The 27,236-nt window shown below is 29.6% G+C and overlaps 1 protein-coding gene across 1 annotated transcript in view; it reads right to left on the bottom strand.

Annotated features, from left to right (window-relative positions):
- The window catches only part of LOC125076996, a 40,841-nt gene extending 13,605 nt beyond the window's left edge, over window positions 1-27,236 (bottom strand). The window contains exons 1-2 of the mRNA XM_047688764.1: window positions 27,130-27,236; window positions 21,405-21,534 (exon numbers count right to left, since the gene is read on the bottom strand). Of these exons, the coding sequence (XP_047544720.1) occupies window positions 21,405-21,534; window positions 27,130-27,180 (181 nt within the window). The 5' untranslated portion in view covers window positions 27,181-27,236. The remainder of the gene's footprint in view (window positions 1-21,404; window positions 21,535-27,129) is intronic.

Below are 27,236 nucleotides of genomic sequence, written 5' to 3'. Positions count from 1 at the left end.
CAACTACCTGGATATTTATTAGTAATATAAACCATATATGCACAATCAAAGTGCCACCTAATAAATCTCTTAATCTACCTGAAAATTAATTCTTGTTTGGCTATAGAGTAACTGATAAATGAATGGTTAACATCCCAATAGGTTCAAGATATAACAGAAAAATACAAATTTGCCCTAAAAAAAGACGAGAAGTCTCTTAATACGATTATAATAACACCTCGCCACATCGCTACTTTGTCTACAAAAATATAAGACAAAATGTATTAATAACTCGAAGACACCGCCATCGATCGGGCCCTTTTTACGTAGTGAATATTTTGTTCCTAAAATGGAATTAGCTAACAGCTATTGACTACGCCATCTATTGAAGTATAGCTATTACCCGTCGTATCGATAAATCAATTCATTGAATATTTGTTATATTGTTAATAATTGTAGAACATTTTTACATTACATTAACAACCTGTAAATATCCCACTGCTGGGCTAAGGCCTCCTCTCCCTTTGAGGAGAAAAAATACACATGTGGCAGAATGACACATGCAGGTTTCCTCACGATGTTTTCCTTCACCGCTGAGCACGAGATGAATTATAAACACGAGGTGTGATTGTATAACGCTAGTATTTAATAAAGTAGAAAACATACAATCGAAAAATCGAATGAAGAGGTTTAAAAGACCCAAAGCTTTTGAGTCCCGAATGGGCTAAATGCTAAAAGTTGTATGTGAAATTAGCTGTTGAACAGCTCACCGCCTACAAACGCTTCGGCTTAATTGACTAATTCTAACTCGTCTATTACAGACCAGTTTACTATAACAATACGAACAAACGTTTAAATTAAATAATGAAAATAAAAATTAATTACTAATAAGAGTAGTAGTAATTAAACCTTTAAATGTCACAGCTGGGTTACTCTTTCATTTCTAAGGAAAAGAGCTCATTTTACTTCGCTGCTCCAATGCGTACATATGTAATTTTCATACAAAGTATTGTTCTTTTTGTTTTATACAAGTTCGCCGAACTCGAGATTAATGATTATAAACACGAAGTACTTTCTTAGTGTGGAAATCAGCAATATTCAGTTACGATACACGTGTTCAACAATCGAATCCATGTCTACTCGATAACAAATAAAACATAACTTTTAGACAATCCATCAAACAATAAACATAATCTTTCTTGCTTCCCGCCATCTTTACGTTAGATCTTTTAAGCTACGCAACGGATTTAATTGCGACTTTCGTAATTTTTATAAACAGAGTAATTAAAAAATTAAGGCTTATAATTAATGCATGTTATTGTAGAGAATTTGTATTTTCCTGAAAAATAACAAGATTTTCTCTTTTTATGCTGATGAACGGCTATTTAAAAACCCCTATTTACTGAAAATGCTCCTGTTTAACGGTCCATCATAGATATAGTTGTCAAAGTATACCATTATGTTGTACACAACAATGATATAAACATTACCTTATACAATCTCAGCAAAGTTATCGAGAAACCTAAACACAAAGTCATCTAATAAATAAATTAATTTATAGAAAAGTATCAGCTTAAAACATACTGACGTACTGATTTTTCTTATATAAAGAGATAAGTCGATTCTCCTTATACTCTTAAGGTTTTACCAACAATTTTCTAAAGAAATAAAGGGAATCAATGAACCGTTCAGACCCGACTGGATGGTGTTATGTAAATTGGTAGGTTTAACTTCATCAAGTTACGTTCCCTACAGCGTAAGTTACCCTCAAGGTAATGTCACTGAGGAGATTTCATGAGATTCGCGGAAATTGAAATCCAAGATCCAAATTGAAAATGATATCTAATGAAATGCAGGCTTGCTTCATACGTCGATATGTAATAATAATAAGTTAGAATTGGAGATATAAGTGATGAAATATAACACTTTTAGTGGTATTTTATTTCCATTTACGACGGATAACAAATTACAGATAAATAATGATTTAACTGTCAATAGAACTTTATCTGATTTCTTAACTTTATCTTTTATTATTTATATTATTATCAATCTATAAAACAATAATTTTATGCGACAAAAATTCTATCATAAAAATACAAAACTAGCAGAACATTTAACAATGCGAATAATATATATATGTACTATATATTTATAAAATAAAAAGTAAGATGATTAAATATTTATGGTCTAAATTATGTATTATGTAATTATACATATTTATTGATATAATAGAATTTTAAATATGTTTATAGTTTGCTAAGACGTACGTATATTTTTTATTAAAGTTCTTTTATATATTGCAGAGACCGGATTGATACACTCCCGGCTTAAGACCCGAAAGCCTTACTTACTTTAGTATAAGAATGTAAACCATACGAGTTTTAAGCAAGCAAAATTCCATGTACGTTTATTAGGCTGCAACTTGTACGTAGAATAAATTAATAAACCGGGGTGACACGTCTGACAGCAATTAAGGGGGTGTTTGTTGTCCAGTGTCAGATGTCAGGGAACCAAAGGGAGGGTTAACGAGCTATTCTACGATGTCCGCACACAAAGAAATTAAAATGTATTTTTTTTTCATATCAATCATTAAAGCATCGTTACATATTTAAACATGTTCTTATTTCAAACTAGTAATATCAATAATTCAAAGCTAATCATTAAAAAAGGATACGTAAATAAAGCCGACATTATTATACGGCAATAAACTAAGCACATACACAAAGGGTCCGGTCACTTAAGAAGTCTGGTGTATATGTCATTAATCATTAGTATATGTCATTAGTCATTAGTATATGTCATCTTTGTCATTTATTTATTGAAAATGAGTTAACAGAATACATCGTCAGTGCACCATCAACATTGAGAACTAAAATGTTATGTTACTTGTGTCCGTAGTTAAACTGGCTCATCCTGTTAACCAAAATACAGCAGAAAGTATTGCTGTTTGGCGGTAGGTGATGAGTCTTGGCATTCAAACAATCAAATTATATCATTGTTATTACCCTAACTGAAAGACTTTAGAGACATATTATATAAATTGCGCAATATAATTTATTGTGCCCTTGTGTAATAATTTACTATTGTATGGGTGTCTTTAATATGTTGCGCAATTGTTTAAATTAGTTTCAGAACTATTTGTAATGCCTCCTGTCACAACGAGTAGCTCTTGATTGTATTACATATGAAAGCTGCTATAAGCAAACCAACTAAATAATATTTGAAAATGAATATTAAAAAAAAAACAAGGCCTAATTTAAATTTACTATAAAATTATGACTTTTTTTAACCATATTCGTGGTCGGTAAATCTCATGTAGTTCATAGATTTTATTGATTAAGTATTGTGTAAGTTGTGTAGACAAAAAGTGATATACAAAATTGCCTTTAAAAATTAACACATATACCTACTTTTTAATTAAATACCTACTTTAAAATAGTTCATCACCCTAAGTTGGTTTTTAACATTTCATGAGTGCGATACGATTTCAATTCGTACAGAATATCCGTAATGTAGAACGAACAATTTAATTCGAACGCCACCTACATTTTCATGGATATTACGTAAAATACAAATCATGTCTATTTCATCATTCGGAAGAACTTATTAAATTATATTAGCTTAACATTCAGTAAGTATTTATCCAAGTATATCTAGCTTATCTTGTAACTAGATATTTCCTGCGACTTAAGGATAGCACGCGCCAGGATATAATGATCTCTGCTCTACTCTTAATAGTGTTACCGCTCTGCTAATCCGTACCCTACATAGATTTACCAAGACAAAATATAGAAGCTTAATTTAAAATAAATGTACATTGTATTTTTCACAGCAAAAGCGTTGATTTTGTGTTTATTATAGAATTGGAGTTATTTTATATATATTGTAGAATATAAGGTATATCATTGATTTTATTACTAATATATATATAAACTCAATTGGTAGACATGACAACTATTTTCAAACAACATTAACTAATTTATATGTTATGTTAATATTATTAGTATTCATTATTCTCATGAATATTTTGCATAAAACATACAACAAATTATTTTGTAGAGGTAATTTGTGAAAAGTAAAATAAAGTATATTATTCGATAAAACAGCTACTACTACAGCTGTATTAAATTTCACAATGTTTTAATTACCTTGCGAAAGCCTATAATAAACTTAGGATATTTTGGTATTATATTACTATATAAATTAGCAATTTTATTATAATATATATGTACCTTTTATGTTTCTGTTATCATTTACGCTTATCTATAATAATATCATAAATGCGAATGTTACTCTGTCTGGTTGTTACGCTGTCACGGCTAAGCCTTTGAACTTATTTTGATGAAACTTGGTACGAAGCAAGCTTGTGTCCCAAGAAAACATAGATTTTTTTTTAATTCACTCATTATATAATTAACTAAATTATAAAGTAAGTTACCATTTTATATCTTACCAACATACATCGTATAAATTACTTAGCGTCCATAAAATTTAACGCGAAATTTCATCGTTGTACAACCATTAGACGAGTTATTTTATTACCATCCTAAATCATATTATACGGCTACCATGATGGATTTCCAACGCAAACAATACCGCCCGATATCGCTACATGTGGGTCATCGAAGTTATGAGATTTTATAACCCAAATTTCGCTTGCTCCGTTTCTAGAAAAATATGTGTCTATATTATGAAGCTAAAACTAAACTGCTATATATGGGTTCAGTGGTTGTAAGAAGATAAAAGTATATCAGTAATATAAAATCTGTATGATGTTTTTCAACTAAAATGTCATTGTAAAATAAATATTCTGCTATATTCTCGGATATTCCAAGCGCCGTTTGATTTCGAAAATTTAAAAGAAAACCTGTTCAGGTTCAGTTGTCTAATGGTTATGGAAAACTTATTCATAATGAATTTTAATTCAAAATGTTATTTTAGTCGAACAAAACATTTTTTTTTTTTTGTTCTGATCTTCGTGTGTCGTGTGTTTATAAGAGCCAGTTGTGATTTTTAAACACAATCCGTTTAAGATGTATGAATGGATTTGTCATTTTTATATTTTTACACATTTATATTTAAAATATTTGAAATTATTGTAAACATTTTCTAGTACCGTTTTATTTCGAAGTGAAAGAGTAACGCCGGGTTCGTTTGAAAGGACAATTATTTGCATGGATCCCCTTTTCCATGTTTAAATTGTAAAAAGTATGCAAAACTTTTTCGAGCCTGGAACTAATTTTGCTTAACATTCCCCACGTACTAAGGGCCCTGATTTTAGGTCAATGTTCACTCAAACTCCTTCCTAATTACTCTTTAAAACGACATTTAACGATAAAAGGTAGGGCCCGATTCGTGCCTCAGAATTAATGGTCTATAATAAGCTTGACGGAGGTCCTAACGTCCTCGCTGATGAGTTATAGCGCTATGATAATTCAAAAAGTACTCTCTGAGGCTGTAATGTTTATATTAAAGAATATTTAGAGAGAATTATGACAAATGATGACTTTTCTTATGAAAGTTATGTTGTCTTTAAACGAAAACTATATGTAGATTTAAACTATTCAAATATAGAGTGCTTCTAATAACAGTAGGTTTTATATTACAAGAACTTACAATGTATCTTTTTTATTAGCTTAAAATTTATTCGAAGCGTATGGTGGTTAGACTGACGGCTGTAGGTGCATACTTTCATATTTCTAAATTTAAAATTTGAAATCCGCTGACACCAATTGTTTGTTACTGAATAAGACACAAAATTAAAAAGAACTCATATTATATTAATGTAAGGAAATGACTGACATACATTTGAATTTATTCCTTTATACAAATAATGTTTTCGCATAACAATAAGTCTGGTAACAACGCTGTGATGTTCTCGTCGAATTTGTTGGCAGACATGTATATGACGATTAAAAATGTATTTACAATTAATAATTTATTAATTTAAAGTATGATATATACCGAATAGAACAAAAAGCAGGACTCAGCAGTTAAGTATATTAAAACATACAAAATATCTAAATATGTTAGGCTTCTCTTACTTGGTATAAAATAATGTCGCTTCCTTCCTATCTGTACTCTTAGATCTTTTGAACTACGCAACGGATTTTAGCGCGGTTTCATCCATACACAGTGATTCAAGAGGAAGGTTTATATGTATAATACATGCATATTACAGAGAAATAATAACAAGAGAGAATTTCCTATCCAAAAAAGAATTCATCTTTTCATGTTCGTTCTACAATTTAAAATTGTATTTAAACCCTTTTGTACACATGTGAAGCCAGGACGGGTAGATAGTATTACAATATAAATAAAATTGGCTCTTATTACTGTAAATTGTGTGCATTGTACTAGAATATTGTGAAATTCGTACAGTTTAAAGTATTGGATATCTATGCTACAAATACTGAGTATTGTAATTAGAATGAAAGAGGAAACTATTAAATTCATTACTGGTTCCTCTTGGCAGAATCTATCTTTCAAAGCGGTAGTACATTCATATTAAACTATAGTGTAATTTATTATTTAAAAATATTAAAATAAATTGTCTCTTCAGTATAATATAATAATTATTTTATTACATTAATAATATCTATGTCGTTTTTAAGTTATAGGAAAACCGGTTTAAACTTTAAAACTATATTCTTTAAATCGCAGCAACGATCACTTTCAGCGAATAGGTATGTTAAAACTTAAGTAACTTGGACAAAAATAGCCCAGGCGATCAATAACGGCACACCTAGTTGAGCGACCATCACATATCAAGCTTAGAAACCACACCTTGACTTACACCCTAATAAACTGGACGGTAATCAAGGTAATGAGAGCTATCCTTAACATTATACGTTCATTAATATAACTTCATGCTTAAGTTTTTTTGTTATTAACTGTTACTTATAATTGAGAAACATCTGAGTAATGACAAATATAGATTATTGAGAGATAACGTTAGTGAGAACGGAATAAATAATAATAATAATAATACTATGACTACGGTGATACTTTACGGTGTTTTAATAGTATAAAAATCTTATTAGATGCAAAACGATATTGAATTATTTTAGCTTACAGAAAACATAAAATTTAGCTTCGGATTCCGGTAATCACTAGTGTTTTCAAATACTTAATTTGTGCAAATATAATCCATGTCTTAAAATAATAAAACATCTGTCACATATGTACTCACGTAGACTTTATCCCAACAGTGGGACATTAACTTTAATTCTAAAGATATTTCGGCAAAAAGCGTCTAATAAAATATGTAGACTTCCTATTGATTGTTTAACAATTTAAAAAATATTTTAATGAATTTTTTTTAGTTGAACAATTTCGTGTTTTTCTTCTTTAGTAAAGTTGTTAGCGAAATTTATTTTATCGTTGATGCTATCCTTAGTTTGTGCAATGAAAAAATGTCCACAGAGTTGGTAGTAGATTTTTTTTAATATAGTATTCATTGGCTAAATAGTTTTATCAAAGGGCAATTCTCAATTTGTTTTTCAAATAACATATGTATAGCAAATAGGTATTGGAAAGCAATACTGGAAATTCATGATTCCATTAAAATTTCTAAAATATACGACGAAAGGCTGAACAAATTGAAAAAGCTTTCAGCCTTTTGGACCGTTATTTTTATATTCGTTCCCAGTCAATGAAATGATTTTGCGGTTGCTGGCAAAAAAATAAATACAACATCGAATCTGGATCAGGAAAAACAGGTAAAAGGTCTTCATACAAATATTCGTACTAAAGTTGGACCCACGCAAATTTGTGAGTTGAAAATTTTCAATTAAAATCGTACTGCATGAAATGTTGATGTTAAACATAAAATTATATTTTATTTATAAAATAAAATGTTACACAATATACTTCAAATGTTTAATAATGTTTACGTGAAGGCCATTATTATATATAAATAAAAAATAAAAATAGTTACTGTTTGTATCGTACTACAGTAGTTACTCTTTGTAGTCATGACCGCGTGGAATAGGAGCAGGAATACTAGCAGTCCTTCTATCACCATTGGTGGCAATAAGACGAGGTGTTATACTTTTAAAAAATATATTTGCACTATTACACGAAGTATTCCATGAGCAAAAGCAACAAAAGTAAAAATATAAATACAAAAAAGTTTAAATAACATAAGTAACAAATGCGTGTCATTACAAAAATATCGCAGAATATCGGTTATGTGAAAGCATAACGAAATTTGATCATAGTAATAATAATTTTATTGTCTTTAAGTTCTAGCAATATTTTAGTCTTTGACGTTCTCAGAAAATCGACCATAGACGCTTAAAAGTTACTTTGAAACCACGACACGAACAAGCGCTCTGTTATATACAATAATATAATCAATATAATACGACAAAGTAGAAGATACGTATAAAACAAAAAGTTATAACAGTTACTGTCTCACTAAAATTTATATTATCCGGACGTACTTTTACAACGGATTATCAATTACGTTATTCACTTTGATCGTGGATAACACCTATTAATCTCTTCTAAAAAGCAGGCGGGTGCGCGGTGGCAAGTTGGCGGTTAATAAATGATATCACCGATCCCTTGTACAAACTTCGCACCAGCCGCAAGCTGAGGCACATTCATTCATTATTCAAATCCAACTAAACTTAGAAATTAAATCTATTTATTTAAATAACGCTTATAATTTTTGAAATCCTATATTTTATATTTGTAAGAATTAAATCTACATAGACAAAAGGCAATATCCTGACAAATAATCTAATATCTCACACACAGCCAAATACATGTATGTTCAAATGAATATTGGAGAGCGGTTACATTGTTTTGCAATAAGAAAGTATTTTTGCGAAATTGCGTCTATAATAGGGGCATTGCACCGAGACAAGACAAATAAATAAGGTCGTATACGTTTTTGCATTAGACAAACAACTCATTGTGGCTATAAAGCGGCAGTGGCGTAGACTAACGGCCTCAAGACTCTCTAGAAATTCAACTCGATTATAGCTTTCGGCAAAATAACTAATATTTGACGGTTCTTTATTTAAAAATTTATGTAAGTAGCTGAGTCCCTCGAACTCCTTCACCTGATCGACCATTGAACGTTTATGTATTTAAAAAACGATTACACCAACATAAAAAGTGGATTGTAAGGTTGAGTGTATCTTAAAAAAATATATGTTATTTTAAATTTACAATAAATTAAATCTTCAAACAAATAAAATGAATACTTATGCCCGGTCGGAACGTTACTAACCGTTAACGAGCTATACGATAATCAGCACTTCAGAGAGATATAATAGAAGCTACAATCGTTAATCCTCGTATACTAACTGATTATGAATTTCGGAAAATGTATATCCAAAGCAAAGTTTGTTTTGTTGCTTTGTCTTTAAAATAACAAGGATTGACTAAGGTCTCGCTGAGGACCACACGGCGTGACATTTGAGCTCGTATTCTATTAATCATACTCTTAAAGTTGGGCTGACGATATGATTTGTTTTTGCTAGTGTTCGTATTTAATAGAGACCGTTACAACAATAGACAAGGAATTGAAATGTGCTAGAACTATATCTTAAGAAAATTAAAAATGTCCATATAATAATAAAATTAATTAAAGAAAAGAGCTTAACCTACAAGTCATATCATATATGAGATGAAATTTACAGAAGTTAACTTTATAGAAAGTATAAGCACTCAGACAAAATAACATAATTATAAAAACGTTTGAACTAAAATAGACATTTCATTCATAAAATGATTAACCCTAAAGGTAACAATTAAAAACATATACCTACATTTTTTGACATATAAAATCTCAATGTGAAACGGACATTTAATGCATCATTACAGGCTGTTATATATAAATTAACTTTTTCGTCGGTGATTACTACGGTAGATTTCTTTGATAATAAGAAGTTATATTATTATTATTTTTTATAATAAAATATATAACCGTATTTCGGATGGTTTAAGTTATCATTTATGTCGGGCATCCCGAGACGCACACGTCTTTCTTTATATACTAAAATAAACTCAAATTGAACTATTTTCCATCAATACAAAAGCATTATAAATACTTATTGAAAGAAGAAGGAAATGCTACAAAAAATGTTGTAAAACAGTTTTCCAAACAATTTTCATTCACATAAGAAAGACATTAAGCTGTCCCAAGTGCTTTCGGCCTAAAGAAAATGTTAATATAAACGTCAGTTATCCTAATTTTTTATGAACGAACGCACGTAGTGTAAATATTCAAGTCACGCACGGGTTGCGTACGTTTACAGAAGTTCTAACTACGTGACATAACTTTTTCACAATAACATAGCAGAAATAGGGTTCTGTAATACAATAAGTTTAAACAATTTACCAAAGATAAAGCTAATATATGTATTTAGTTTATATCGCTTAAATATCTATATATATTTAGCTTAATAGACAGTATTCCAAATTAAACGAAAATAATATAATTTAATTAAATTGAAATAAATAATTTAATTCTAAGTCACTCCAATCCGTTTAACCATTTAAAAAGGTACATAGATTGAACACCTCGAACGTAAAACGGCGTGATAATATTCTTAAAATACTATTTATTTCTATAATATAATAAGTACGTGACAGTAGCAAGTGAGCTAATCAACTTTAAAATCAAGTTCTTTTTTGTAATAAGTCAAATTTGCCTCGAATGCTGAAAGAAACGCTGATTAATTTTTTGCACGGAGAATTGGAATTCATCGGGGAAATGCTTTTTTGCCACCATTTCAAGCGTTTACAGTATGTACTTTGTTCATTTTGCTATGTATGTTAGTAATAATATTATCAATGTATAAAAAACCTCACGCACATAAATTATATTCGTTTCACCCGAAAATATTCTAATGAATACTCTACTTAATATAATATTAAATTAAACGTCACGTCACTACTGAAATTCCTTGGTCGACCTCGCAATGATTCTATGAAACATTTTACATACTTTTATTAGTAAAGATATTTTAAAATAGCTACCTTATATATTATTACATTTATAAAACTTTATCGTTCGCTTCCAATAGGTATCTTATTAATATGAATAAATATATAATATAAAGTAAATAGTGTCGTACCTTTTCTTTAATTGAAGTCAGGAAAATGTATTTCATACGACAGCGAAATATAACAACGGTAAATAATCCGAAGTATCGCATTTATCAGAATGAAAAATCTTTAAAGTAAACTACTTCTGCAATACCAATCCAATAAAACCATTCCTTCAGAATGTGAACAACTTTTAACTCGGACGTGTTCCGCCTCGGGTCATATGAGCATACTACAGAATGCTTCGTCTCGTAACTAGCATTTTAACATTTGCAATCAACTCTATTGTTCTTGTTTTAGCTTTCTCCTCACAAAGACATTTTATATAACGTTTCCTTTAGAACCATGAGACGCATTTGACACGGGCACTAAGTACTGTTTAAGATTTCATGAGTTTTGTTCGCTGCTTTCTTGGATGAGAATGTAACTGTCTTGAAGCCATATTGTGTGAAAGCTTACGAGTTACTTCGTAAAATATATTTGAAACTTCCGTAACATATACTTAGACATTTGAGACATATCGGGTATTTAATAAATAGATTAATCAATATTAAAAATAGAACTATGTATTACTACAAATACTAATTGATTTGTTAACCTTTCCAAAAATATGATGAGCGAAAACTGCAATAAACCAAAAAAAACGATATTAATCATTAAGGTGTACCTAAAATATTCTTATTCTATTTAATTACAACTAAACGCTTCCGTTTAGTTGAATGAGATTGCATGAAAAACAAAGAATCGGTTTAAATTACTTTAATGAGAGGGAAACACTAAGACGTCCGTTGCAAGAAAAGTGACAGATTCAGCTTTCACAGAAACCTTAAGAATAATAAACACTCATTTGAATTTTCCTACATTTTTTTAAAAAAATACTTTACTATTATTTACTTAACCTCTCGAGAATAATGTTATGTTTATTTTAAATGATTTTGTGGGGTATTTGCAATGAAATACACAAGTATAGATTTTAGTTCAAATGTGACAATATACCACGACTCCGAAGCCGAATAATGAAAAAAGATATTATCAAAGTCTTTATGTTTTATTTATTACACAGATATGTAACGAATTCTGTTTCGAAACAATACTCCAAGATACAATTTCCGAAATCACTATCACACTGTTAGCCACTGTTTCGATTAATTAAAGCTGCCAAACCCACAATAACGATATCGTTATCTGGATATTATCTTCTCGTTTAATAATATTAAAAGCATTCAGCCATTAGCGTTGATTTAAACAAAGCAAAACCAATCAACACGTAAACATAACTACATATAATATAAAAGTACACTGTCCCCGATAGTATTGCACAAACTAAAAACATGAGACAAGTCTTTTATTTATACAATGAGAATTTTTACGTTTCGCGAGCTTAACTCTAACAATTTGAGTTATTTTTGTCGCTAGAATTTTACTGTTATGATAAACGAAAGTTTCTTTGTTTGGATGTCTGTTACAACTCCATTAGTGATGGACAAATGAGAATACAATTAATGAAAAACAAAGAACAATTAATAGAAATTAAAAGTTTAATGTAATGTCACAGTACTATTAGAAAAGATATATAGATAGAGTATTTGTCAGAAATAAATAATGAAATTCTGTCTATTTTCTCTGCTCTACACGTACAAAGAGTCCGATTTTTTTGTACCGCCCGGATAAAATCTGCTCAGAGCCAATAAATTTACTTGATACACGGGTTAGGGTCGGCTGTCCTTTCAATACCTTGACACTTATAATACATCTTCGAGAATAAAAAACTTGCCTATATGAAAAACCTACAAACTTTTTTTTTATGTAACGTAATCAAAAAGACGAATGAAGTAACCATTGAATTTTTCACAAACGGGGAAATCCAATTTAATTTCATGCCAGTATGAAATAAGAATTCATAACGCATGTCGGGCTTACTTCTTACGGGTATGTAAGTTCACTGGAAGTAAGTTCTCCCCTAAAGCCAACGCGGTGAATATGTTTAACGATAGTAATTCCCTTGAAAGACAATGGCATAAAAGTATTAAAGATAATCCATCTATAATGACATCCCTGCGAAGTTGCTCATAGCTTATTCATAGAGATATCACAAATAAAAAATACACGTTGTAATAATTGTTCGTCTAAACAATATAGTAGCTCGAAGAAAAGATAATATCTCTATTCGCTTTAAAAGTTAATTTAAACATTAAGCTTTGACAAAGAATTCTTAAAGAAAATTATCACAATATAACTTTAAGGATCTCGAGACAAAGTTGATTCGAAAACTTGATATTCAAAGTTTGAGTAGCAATTTACACAAGAGTTCCATCAGAAAGTCGAACTGCTCGGTAGAATTTAAATAATATGAGCTGTGAAAAAACGGAAGACATATTCATTACACTTAAAATAAAAGAGATCAAAATAGCATTGTTCTGTGTTTAATATGGATATGTTATAACATTAGGTATGTTAACAGTATTTAAAACGGGATATTTACCATGTTTTTTATTTTTATTTGTTGGAGCTCGATATTTATAATATCCCGTTTTAAATACTGTTAGTAATAAAAATAACCATGTTAATTTAAAATCTTATTAGGTATGTTATAACATATCCACATTAAGTCATGCAAACGTTTTATATATATTTGTTTGTACGATGTATCTGTGTTAAATTGTTTAATTGCGTCTTTTTTATATACATATAAATTGATAAATAGTCTAAAGATTTAAGGCTTATTGTCATAAAAATGTGCCTATAATTTATAATTAAAATTAGGCTTTGCGGTAAACGAAAACACCGCGATCAAACCTACATGTGTCGACTAAAATTCTACTAAATGTGTATGTCCATATAATGGCTTGATATTTTGGGGCAAATATGTACCAAGCTCTCTTCAAAGAGAGTTTGGGATAACCCAATAGTGGGACAAATAAACTATTGCAAAAATCTTACACCAAGCAAATGAGCAATTCAATGGAAAACACATTGTCATCAGGGACGGTCAAAATACTATATCCCCTTTTTAAACTTGGTCAAACGAATTTACGATCAACTGCTAATGAAAAAAAGAGTTCAATTTAAAATTTACATTTTCACAATTTAAAAAAGATTGTTCTCTGTTTGGTGAACACAAAACGTAGTCCAATTAACCCATTGTGTCAACAATTATCAAGAACACTAACAAAGATAACCAATTCAAACGCTCGCCGAAAAATGTTAAAAGAAGTTAAAATTGTTAATAGGGAACGTACCTAGTTTCGACAATTAACGTTGCTTAACCACCAAAGCCGCACGTTATAAACAAAACCAGGCCATAACACTTGTACCGTGTGTTACACAACCTAAATTCACAATTTACTCCCAAAAAGAGTAATGGTAAAAACCTTTTTCAGGTTTGCGTCACGATATAATGAGTGAGCACGGTCTATTGCACCTGGCCTAGGTCTTTTGAAACATTTAATGATGATCTTTGTTTGAAATATTTTTCAAGCGGGAAAATTAGAGCAGCATTCAGTGTAGTACGCTTTCATGATTAAAAGCAACGAGCACTGAATTTTTCACGTAAAAAAAATCCTTGATTGCAGCACTTGTGCAATTTACTCAACTTTAAAAACATCAAGTACTTAAGATACGAAATTAATTCGTACCGAAACAGAGATTTTCGAAAACGTTATAACGATGTAAAATAACGGTAGATAAAATTTCTTTGTGGCATATTATAACAGGATGAAAATATAAAATCATTTTATGCTATAAAAATACTCATGTATGATGAAAAATTAAGTAGACAGGCCTGAATCGCATCTCTAAATGAATAAAAATAAGTTTTTTTAGAAAAGGTTTTACTACCTTAAGTTTCCTTGATTACGACCACATTGACACTTCTTTCAAAGTAGCGACTGTTTCTTGTTTTTCAAAACAAGTTAAAGCTTGCGATCTATATTTGTTCTCATAAGAAAGTAATACAGATAAAAAAGCATGGCCTTCGTGACTCACGGGTCCAATCTCAATTCCCTATTCAGAGCGCTTGTACATTAACCTCCACAAATGGCTTTACGCAAAGAAAAGAAGAGTAATGGCAAGAACTCCGAATATATGCTGTCAAACTAATTAAACAATACTGATAAGGTTACCAAGGTTCAATACACGATATATACTTTAATCAAAAACCTACTCGGTAAGTGTAAACAAAGATAATGTTGAAGTCGATATCTATAAAAAAAAAACTTATTTAGACCGGAGACGTTATTCGGAGTCCTTTTATAATCAATTTAATAAAAAAAGAGAACCCATTGTTGTTGGTCGTAGATAATATTATATTTTTACGTACAATTTTTTCCTCCTATACTCAGAATGGCACAATGAAATTGCGCCTGTCTACTGAAGTTAATTGACGGTGTAATCTCGACTTCACGACATTCTTCGCGTATCCCGTTCATCAAATCAGCGAAATTTTATGTACTCATTTACACATAAGTATAACTTATCAATTTCAATAAGAGAAATGAAATCCCTTATCTATTTTAAAAATATTTTGAGAATTTGAAGACTATACGAAAACCTCCTCTAACGAGCCCCTCAAGATTGAGGTTTTGGATACAAGTGGTACACTACTACAGCTGTCTTAATTATCTCATCTTCCCACATATCGTGTGTTCTCCCCTTTCTATGCTTATCCGTTGGCCCTTCTAAGCTGTCACCCAATTGATGTACAACATAATAGATTGAAGCCGTGTTACATTTTCATTTTGATGTTTTCGTATAGACAAGAGCTCTAAATATATATTTTTTTAAAGAGTAAAGACGACGTTTCGTTGTTATATTCCCAAATATACCGATTTTCACTTATAAATATTTATCCCCTATTTTATATTCTGTATCCGTGTATTAGAATATCAAAACATCTCTACTGTACTGATTGCTTCAGCAATTTTGGCTCAAGGATGATATTTTAGTCAAAATTTATTTATTAAACATAAATCAGACTAAAAACCCTTCAGTTACTAGAGTTTTTTAAAAATAAATATAAAGAGTACCATGAAAATGGTAATGAATAGCAATTTAAATAGCTCAAATATGTTTTCTGAGTACACACATCGTTCCATTCAACATTTTAAAAGCAATGCGGTATTACGTTCCTTTCATTTTATTTAAAAGCTTTTTATATACGCATTAAAACGTTTAGTAATTGCTCTACACGCAACCGAGAACGTACGAGATATCAATATAGTATTTTTTATTTATGTTATTTAAATTTTACAAACTGTTTACGGTCCGCTGTACAATGCCCAGTCTGGATGTGCAAATTTTGTGTAAATTCTCATGCCTCGGCAACAACGCTAAACCGTTGGTCCTGCGCCTGAATTAACCACCTTGGCCGAAAACGATCAAAAGAATATCATCATCAATTAAAATATCATATCAATGAACTCCTTTCAAAATTACAAAACACAAATATATGTTACGAAAACTCTAATTTCATTTATAAAAGTACCTACATATTATACTACGTTTGGCTAATGCTTTAATAATTTTGTTTAGCCTAAAGTTTAGGCTAAACAAAATTATTATAGAAGCTAAGAGCAGGCCATAATTAGCTATAATCAATTATGCCGTACTTATAAATTACCCTTCTTTACAAAGTTTGCTTTCAACATAATTTTGCGAAGTTGCGGAATGCCAGATCGAGGAATAAATCTCCCGACGGCTTTTCGGGCCTAATTTAAGTTTACATTTACAGGAGACGTTTTATGTTTCAAAGGATTTGTTCGACAATAACTTTGAAGAAGCCCATAACAAGGCGTCAAGGCTGTGACGATGCCTAGTGGGCATTGTTTGTTTCAAATAATACTCGAATTGAACAAGTAGAGAATGGAATTAAATTTACAATGACGGACTTTTGTTTGGGATCAGATATATGTAAATATTTATATAAGATATTGTCTGTATAAATACATAAGATGTAATGCATCGTTACGTATACATGTTCTATAAAAAAATTGCTTAGTATACTATTGAAACTGAACATTTTAAACGATAATAAATTGATGATAAAAAACTGAAAGTCAAATAGAAAAATGGTGGCAATGATATTGTTTTTAATTAATTCAATGATATTTATGAGGCTTCGCTTTACTTCGATAAACGACGCAAATGTATTTATGAAACTTTTTATTCATGAATGATCCGTATTTGCCGTTTAAGTTATATCTAGAAATGTAATAATGTAATTTGATTTTTTGTTATTGACGTATTGTATGAACTATACTGTTGTTTTTCATACGTTAGACAGATCTATTACAAATTATATAGTGCATTAGTAAGGCAGATTATTTAGTAATGTAACTAAAATATTTATAACTATTATTAATGAATATTGTGTGTGGTCTACACGTTTGTTTTATATTTTTTTGTTTTTATATCACAGAAACGTAATGTTATGTTTTCATTGCGGATCCTTGAAATAACTTAAGTATAACATTATTATACAATTAATAAAGTACGCGAAAGCTTTCATGAAATTATCGAGATTTAGTTTATAATTTAACAATGAAAAAACCTTTAAGAATTAAATAAATATAATGTTAAAACATGAACAAAGATAAGACATATGTATGTAATGTATGTAAAACATGAACAAAGATATATCCATAGATTGGTCAGCACCTGATGATAAGTGGTCACCTCCCCCCCTTGTAAATTGGTTCTGTAAGAAATATTAAACATCCCTTACATCACCCATGCGCAACCATCCTTGGGAACTAAGACGTTCGTGCTAGTTAACTAAGTCCCTTGTGCTAGTAACTCCTAGCTCACTTCAAAACGGAACACAACAATACTAAGAATGCCTGTTTGGCGGTACCTACCCAGACGGGCTTGCACAAAGACTTACTACCAATTAAGATTTCGTTTATTATTCCAACTAAAACCTGTTTTTTTTTATTCTTGTAATAGATATATAGTGTAAAAACAAAAAGGAAATATTCAGTTCTTAAATATATATGTTTTCTTACTAATACTATAACCTCGAAAGTTTGGATGGATAGACATTCGTTAATCAAACCGCGCTGAACAGATTTGAATGAAATTTAAAACATAGATAAATTATAGTCTGGAATAGCACACAGGTTTTTCATCCCAGAAAAATATATCTATCACCTGTAAAACCTTACAGACGAAGACGAGGGCGTAAACTAGTTAAGTATATAATAATAGTAAAATTTATGATATTCAAGTAATAGAATTAACAGAACACGAACAAACGGTAACGCAATATTTGAAAAAAACCCTCACGTTCATCTGAAATATTGGCGAAGGCCTCGTATAACGAGAACCATAAATTGATATGATATAAAAGAAATACACAAAGAGTTCATAAATTAGTTGTTATGTAAAGGAAGAAAGGATGATGGATTAACTAACTCAAACAGTGATCCCGCTAATACTTATGAAAACATGCGCTTATCTGATCACGCTATTTAAATTTGAAAATGGAAGTTTGACGGTCATTTATTGGACAGGAACTGGCATGTCGTCACCGCTAATATTGGCACTGTGAGAAATGTAAGTCATTATATAATATTGTCAATCGCTTACTATGTCGTCAAATATGTTACGCTTGTAACTAACTCACCAACCTTTCCACCGGAACTCAAATATATATACATATAATATAGAAGTAGAAAATATTAATGGTAGAAATTTGTATCTACCGGGTGCCATTGAGATTAGGTTTACTTTAAGTTAATTTTTAGTCTGTGAATATATGTAAAAAAAAATGACCGAAATATAGAAAATGTGTTAACAACGAAATATTGAGAGCCCGTTCAGTTCAGACTATTTAATCGCTGTCGATGAAGAAGTCGAATAACTCGTGTGCACGAAATGTATGATTGAAGATATTTTGTTCTGTGACATAAATATTTCATTTTCATACAGAAGTCGTAAAAAACAATTTATGTCTTATTTAGGGTTATTAAACTTTTTTCTGTGAGGCGAAAAAAGCGAACAAAATAAAACAGTAAAAGTTTATTAACGCAATATAAATTTCATAAACAAAGACAATTTGATGAAATTTAAGAACATTAAACTCTTTCAATTCAAACAATAACATCGAAGTAATTGCATTACATCAGTTCTCATTTTAAATAACATAATCAAAGTTTACCAAAGAACACAAATATCAAAGTATTTAACAAATTTATCGACTACTTAACTTGTCAACCGCCACCAGTAATGTCAAATGACAAATAGCAATCTCTGAATAGCTTACTCTGTGCTCATTGTAATTACTGAGGGCACGGGCGACTCATTTATGGTTAGGCTAATTGCTTTCGCTTAACTAAGATTATACGATTTCATTTACACCGAATACAATACATACTAACGGAATTATCCCGCTGAGTTTCTTTCGCCGGTTCTTCTCAGGTCCGAGGTGCTAAATTCCGAACCGGTGGTAGATTTTTGACAATCAATAAGCAAGTGCAAACACTTCTATATTGAATAAAGATTTTTGACTTTGACTTTGACTTATGATTAAAAATTATGTTTTATTTCTATTCTCAAAACAGTTAAAAATAGATACGTCAATATTACTAAGCTATAAATAATAATAACAAAATATAGATTTACAGTAAATAAGAGAACAGAATTAGAGAGTTAAACTATTTTGCTCACTATATTTTGTAGCGTAGTGTACACTTGTATGTAATACTACAAAATTAGCTTTTAAGGTTTATTACTGTACTAGAATTTCGTTCAGAAAGACATTCAAATTATTATCACTATTCTCATTTTTAATTTAGCTCTTTAGAACTCATTAATATTTTAGCTCAAAAACTCGCTTTATTAAAATCTTTATTAAATAAGATGTTTATGAATGTAATTTAGGCGGTCAGTCTCTTAATATTTATATTATCTTATCGTAGGGTACATTTATTTGTGACGGGTGATATCGCAGGGTCGGGGACATCAAGGGTAATGGAGGTCTCGGTTGGGCTTCGATTACACCTAACAAGGGTATACGGACATTATATTATACATATTCCATATATTGTTTTCAATCAAATGTCAAATTATTATAGGTTGTTTTGTTATTACATTATTTGGTTTATTTGTATGTTTAGACAAACTAAAATGTTATGTGAAATGTTATGTAGAAGTGACTATAAAATTTATAAAAGAGAACTTAGTATATAATTGTATATGTGTGTGTGGGTGTTTTTGATGAGTGATAGAATAAAAATGGTTTTGCTGCCTATTCGTCATCTTCATTTTACTTAATACAATTTACAAAGGGAAATAATACCCTTTTCAGATGTTTTTTAAGTAAAATAAGTAAATCTTAATTGATTATTTAGAGACCACAGTAAATTACTGAAACAATATATGTATAATGTTGTCAAATTTTACAATATTTGCTTAATTTTATTTAAAATATATATATGTTGAGCTCAAGAATATAATAATGTACACTAACATCGTATTGAAAAAAGTTATTTTTTTTAATGCAAATATTTGATAAATACTTTAAAGAATGTGTCGTTGTTACTTTTTACGAGGTTTTAAAAAAATCACATAATTCTTTACAAGCCATGGAAGTGAAGCTAAATAATCAATTTTAAAATTCAGTACAAGAAATCATTTAATTAAATTGAAATCATATAAAAATAAAGTTTTCATAAAATCATTAATTACTTTAATGCAATCTTCAATATTAAAGTATTTTTGATCACACCCTAACAGCTGCCCATTTTTGTGAACAATGGCCAAATTGCTTTCCTAAATGTCCTCATTACAACCAACAATACCGTTATTCCGGATATAATGATAGGTTGTTACTGTAATGACCAGATTATTTCATTGTAGCTGTTTTCTTATTCTGTATAAGGTTTTATTAATTACAAGTGTTTTTTACAATTATATATTTTTATTGGTTATGTCGGACGATTACGTCAATGCTTAAATATAAATTATCATTTTAAAGGCACTTACTTTTTTCTAAAATACTTACTTTAAATAATATTTCTTATATGTATGTTATGTGATATTTAATATTTATTAACGAAAAATACTCGCATAGATAAAATTAATTTTACGTGTTATATTTTTGCTGAAAAGTTGGTTTATTCAAAGATAAACCATATTTTTGTAGTGTTTAGGTAATATTTAACTTAAATATTATTTTGTTTACAATTCACCTAAAATCAGTGTACAATTATAGTCTACTATTCATTTCAATATTAATTCGCCTAGTATATTTATTTAGATTAGTATTGTACGGATGATTGAGTAACACAGATGTAAAAGCATATTGTTGAAAGAAATTTAAATATAAAAAATACTTAAGTTCAGGAGTATTTGCTACCTACCTGTAACGAGGTTCGCATGATGGAACTGGCAGACCGCATCAGCCTCGTACCATGAGATGCGATCTCTGAAGTAGCGGTAGAACACGGGGAAGCCCTCCTCTGGTAGCACCCATGTGTTACTGATGTTTACCTGTTTACCAAAAACCAAAATTAATCAAATCAAAAAATTCAATTCAATCAAAAAACAAAAATTAACTACCGGTAAATATCCCTCAGCTGGGCCTCTCTTCACACCACAGACGCTGACATGATACTCTAATGATTTTTGCAGACATCTTTAACTTTGCTAATTCATAGATTTAAATCGTTGGCTTAAAAATCATTAATAAATAAGACATTAGTCAACACAAGATACAAATGATACAAAATCATGGAGTTAGTAATTATTGACTTTCAGGCTGGAAATACTTTACAAATTTAATTATATGTATATGATTGAAATAACTTTGTATTACAAATGTTTGGAAAAGAGTAAATATTGAGTTTGTCGGATCTTTTTCATAGAATCTACATTCCAAACCAGTGGTAACTTTATTTAAAACAATCGTATAAAATGACGATTCAAAAGTACTTACAAAAACCTACTTGAATAAAGTATATTTTGATTTTGATTTTGCAATCTGTTTTCCTTGACCACCATGCACGAGGTAATTCGAAATAAAGTCTTTGTAAATTCAACACACAGTTTCGAAAAAAAAGTAATGTCACTGCGGCATCTCAGCTCCTAAATTTTATCTTAAATTTAATTTTCATTTTAACATACAATTAAACTTACATACAAATATTTGCAAGACCATTTCATTGTTTTCTCAAAACTATGCAATGCCGGAAAAAGAAACATTCGTAGAATTCAACGCAGAATGAAATTCGTTACCGAAATACTTATACTAAAACTTGTATACGTAGCAAGATAAAATTGAAGCCGGAATGCACTAGCTGCATTGTTAATGAACTACACTCGGTATACTCAAACTTTTATTAAAGTTTGAATTGGCTCGGAATCTCGAAGCTTTATCAAATCGACACCGTTGGAAGTAATTTCCTATTCGACGTCATCTGTTTCATTTGCCCCTATTCCGATAGGTATTAATAGGGTATGATTCCATTAAGATCGGTATTCCTTTTGTAATGTGAATTGCCTTATTAAATCACGTCTAACATTTTCACGCTTTATTCAATGGCTTAAAGAAAACTAGGTGATGAATGGATGCAATGTAAGTAAATCAGGTTTTTCAGTTATATTCTAATACAAATATAATCAATTATATACTCTTAATATTGTAGTCTTAAATATGTTGCGGGGGTTATTGCTATGTGACTTTTTTGATGTTTGGACAAAAACATCATGTTTTTTGTTTATGTTTAAAATAACTAATCTTAATTATATTTTTTCAATCAATTTTAGTATTTAATTAAACTGTACAGCGTTGATTGCTTAAAACAAATTAGAACGCTAGCAAGTTTTCAGAAACTTCATGGTATATGTGACATGTTGATCTTGTTAATTATAAGGGTAAATTCTACGGTACGAGTCTTGTATAAAAAACACTTATTTGCTGTCATTTATAACTACAGTATAAAGATCTCCCTTTAACTTTTAAATATAAATTGGTATAGTCTATACATGTAAAAGATGAAAAGCAATCCCAATATAAAAATATTTTAAACTATAAACAAAATTTACGTTCTTCAGTAACATTTAGTTTCAAAAACTTACATATTACATAACAAACATATTACATATGCATAAAACGCAAAACAGTGTACCGTTTCCACCAATAAAATAACTTTATACATGCAAGACGGGAATCGATAGTCAACTGTGTTCTAACTCCTACAGTTTGCATAGATACCGAGACAAGCTGTGCTGATAACGTAATTAACCAGCTATTCTCTCGCGCTCGTATTTGACTTGCTGATTCAAATAATCACTCGTGCTCTCTTGTATTTCCTCTGCTATACATTCGATAAGTGCTAGTTACGTTGAATCAATTGACGATGAATTTATAATGTTAAGTCAGAGAGCTGAGATCATTCAAAGCATTGCTGATTTTTTTTTTAATTTACATTTTGCTGTGTTTAATTTGTTTTTATTATTCATCTCAGGCTCAGCGATGAAACAAAAACATCGTGAGCAAAACCTGCACGGCACTTTTTTCTCATCAAATTTATAATTTAAATTTAGCAGCGTGGTGAAATAATTTCAAGCTTACTCCTCAGCCATTTTTCTTTTAGGCACAAGTGATATAAAATCTCGGTCATCGGTTAATTGCGTGTAAAACGTAATATTAAATATTAGATTCAATTACATATATGAGCATAAGCTAGATAATCTGATCACAGCTAATATAAATGTCAGATACTACAGCTTATAAATCAATCTCAGCACCAGATTAAAAAAATGGGACGAAACACACTTAAAAATAACGTAGAGTTTTAATCTTATAAAAGTCAGTTATGGCTTCGGATTCGTGAATTACTACTTGCTGAATTCTCTTTAAATAGAGATTTTAAAAATAACGAAATTGCATGATATACGGGTATACGGTTTTCATACTAAGGAACTTAGTTATGCGACATATCATCAGCTATGAAAACTTTTCACGAGGCAGCTCGTGTAACGGCCAATAAAAAAATGTCATTTTATGTAATATTGAGTTATTTGTGCATTGTTTATAAAAATTTAGTTACAGATATTATAATATTCTTCTTTTGTATATTATTCGTTTGATCCGATGGGGGAAAAAAGGATTAAATTATAATAAGAAAAGATAAACGGTAAAATCAAACAAAAAAATAATAATCTACAAATGCAAACATAAAAAGAAATTGGTTTTCGCGATTTTCCGATTATTATTTTCTAATGAATGATTTGAATTTCGATGAGGTGCCCTCGATTACTTTTTCTTACAATTTCACCCTATAAGTTTTAGTAAGATATTAGCGACGCTCTAAAATACTATAGACTACGCCCGGGCGCAATTAAAGCATTAAATATGTGAACAAGTTTTTTAGACGTTTATTGTTTTAATAGATTTTTCCATTTTATTATAAATCCCTATTTAAGCTAAATATAAATAATATAAAAAAATAGTTCATTCGGAATTTTATTTTGAACCATGAATCAAATGAAATTCGAAGGCTTATAGTTCTAACTGGCAAAATTCTAATGGTCAACAATTATTGTTTCATCCAGTTAGCCAAGCACCAAATGTTTCAAAGCGAACAATTTTTTTGATTGCAAGTAAATTGGAATCTGTACAAATTCTAATGTTGGATATCTTCTAAAGTATTCCGAATGGTAAAATGCAAAAGACAACATTTATCTGAATAAGAATTTATAATAAAATGGAAAATATGGCTATGTAAATAACCTAAAAACGTCTAGTAAATTGTTTTGATTTATCTCCTCAGATAAAGCGAGAGATAGCCATGTAAGCGTACAAACGCAGTTTATTATGAGAAAACACCGTCACAGTTCAGACAATTCGTACAAAATATTTACAAATTATATATATAAAAATTTATTTGTTTAACGCTCTTTCGATTGGTGAAAACCGCATCAAAATCCGTTGATTCGTTTTAAAAAAGTTAGGCAATTTTATTTTTTTACTATTTATATAGAATACATAGATTAATATTTGATCATTTTCAACTAATTTAATGTTTGGTTTATAAAAGTGCATTTAGAGCATGGCTTAAGATAATAAAACGTAAAAGAAGCTTTCAATTCGGATTTAGAAAACCTTTATCTTTTGTAGATTATTTTTATTTTAGGATTAAAAAATGCAAAACAATAAAAGGTTACTTAAATTTACTTGTCACCTCACATAGCGTTAATCTTGAGAAGAAAAAAAATCAAATAAATTGTATGCGCTTTCTGTTAATTTAAACAAATTGACTTTAAATTAAGCCACACCAGTGGTATTCTGGAAAAAGTGAACGTGAAAAACGAAGATTAAGTTATATGATTTAATTTAAAACAGCCTCTGAACTTACTAAAAATTATAGACCTTTTTACTCACGAACGCGCCTCTACGTCAAATCATCAGCGTGCATTAACAAATATAATCCAATTTGAATTTTTTTTTATCAGTCATTCATTAGTCATCTCACGGACCTTAAGACATCATGTCAGCATAAGCGTCACTATCCATGTATTATATTTAAATCTTCCTCTTCCATCACTGTTTTTTTTTTAATTATGCAGAGACAATGAGTCACTCATAAATATATTTTTCCTTTACTTTACTTTATAATTTCTTTTTATTCATTCTATTTTTAAAAAACCTTTAGAATAGTTTATTCATAAATTTGATAAAACAAAATAAAATTTCTTATTATTTTTTTTATCAAAACAATCATAGAGATAATTAAGAAGAAGTTATCATAGAATCCGGTGTTATATATTTCCAAATTAAAAGATTTTAATTATATTTTTAATCATATCGTGTCAATTGATACACTTCTTTGTACTGTTGTCGTAAGAAGACCGGCTTTGGTTCTAAGAGTACTGTCAAGTCTATTGTTACTACAAAATGGATAGACCATTGTTTATGTATTGTATTCCAGTAAAGTACTCTGTATTTCAATTAAGGTATTTTTTTTCATTAGCAGATTTATGAATGTTTTAACATGAATACAAGCATCGTTATTCATACATACATACAAATATGTATTGCAATTGCAACACTTTCAGTGCAAAGCTTTGTAACTTTTAATATCATAGTTACAGAAATAACAGAAAAACATACAAATGCAATGCTCTTAGTATTTATATCAACGTGATTAATGACTGTTAATAGCCCAAAGACTTTGCTATAATTTGTACATCATGTCTGTCTGTATAGTTTTTTTTTTTATTATTATTCAATGCATATTCTTTAAGTCCTTTCTATAAATTTATAAAGATTATTTTTTATTTCAATATAATGCTTAAACATTTATTTTACATACTACACATAATGTTTATGTATAAATATAAACATGATATTATTATTTTCCATATTTATAGATGGAAATTTACTGGCAAAGAATAATATAAATAGGCTACATAGATAAGGATGAAACATTTATCTTTTGTATTAATCCAGTGATAAAAATATCGCACACCTACTTAATTCTCTACTCAGACCAAATACTGTAGTTTGTGAACGGACAACAACAATAGAATAAGATTTATTACGATTAGGTAATTACTTGATATGTCTTTTTAAAGTACACTCACAAAACTATATTTAAAAAAAAATGTATGAATAAAACTATAACTAAAACTTAATTAAAAACAAAATAATATAATTTTTATAGTACTTTGTTTGAAGTAATAAAAAACTTACGAACATCATTTCTATTTTTTTAAAGTCATTAATCAAACTTACCAAATTGTCATTAAAATGAACTAGTATTTTTAGCCATAATATAAGATTATTTAAAATTCACACAAAGAGATAAGAAACGTTAAATTCACCGAAGTGATAAATTACGTCTACAAGCGAATTCAACTGGAGACGGTAGAAAGTTAGGTTCGCTTTGAGAAAATGCAAAGAATTAATGTCTTAATGTTTTAAACATAAAAGGAACCTTTTATATAAGTACTAGAATTAAATTATGACAGAAAATAATCCAAAGACTAATGATAGAAAAAAAAACATCAAACAAGAAATATTTAAACATGTGATTTTCGATTTCAGTCGTTGTTTTGTAAGAATAAGAAAGTCATTCTTACCGCGCGTCCTTGGACTGTGACGAACAGAGTCAAAAGTAGAAAACACCACATTACGTAGCCGTAGCGCGTAGTACTGACGTAGCTATGTAGCGACCACCGTAGAGGTC

The sequence above is a fragment of the Vanessa atalanta genome, chromosome 3 (genome assembly GCF_905147765.1).
Source record: "Vanessa atalanta chromosome 3, ilVanAtal1.2, whole genome shotgun sequence".
NCBI lineage: Eukaryota > Metazoa > Arthropoda > Insecta > Lepidoptera > Nymphalidae > Vanessa > Vanessa atalanta.
The sequence above is the reverse complement of the archived record's forward strand: the minus strand, read 5'-3'. Positions and strand labels throughout refer to the sequence as shown.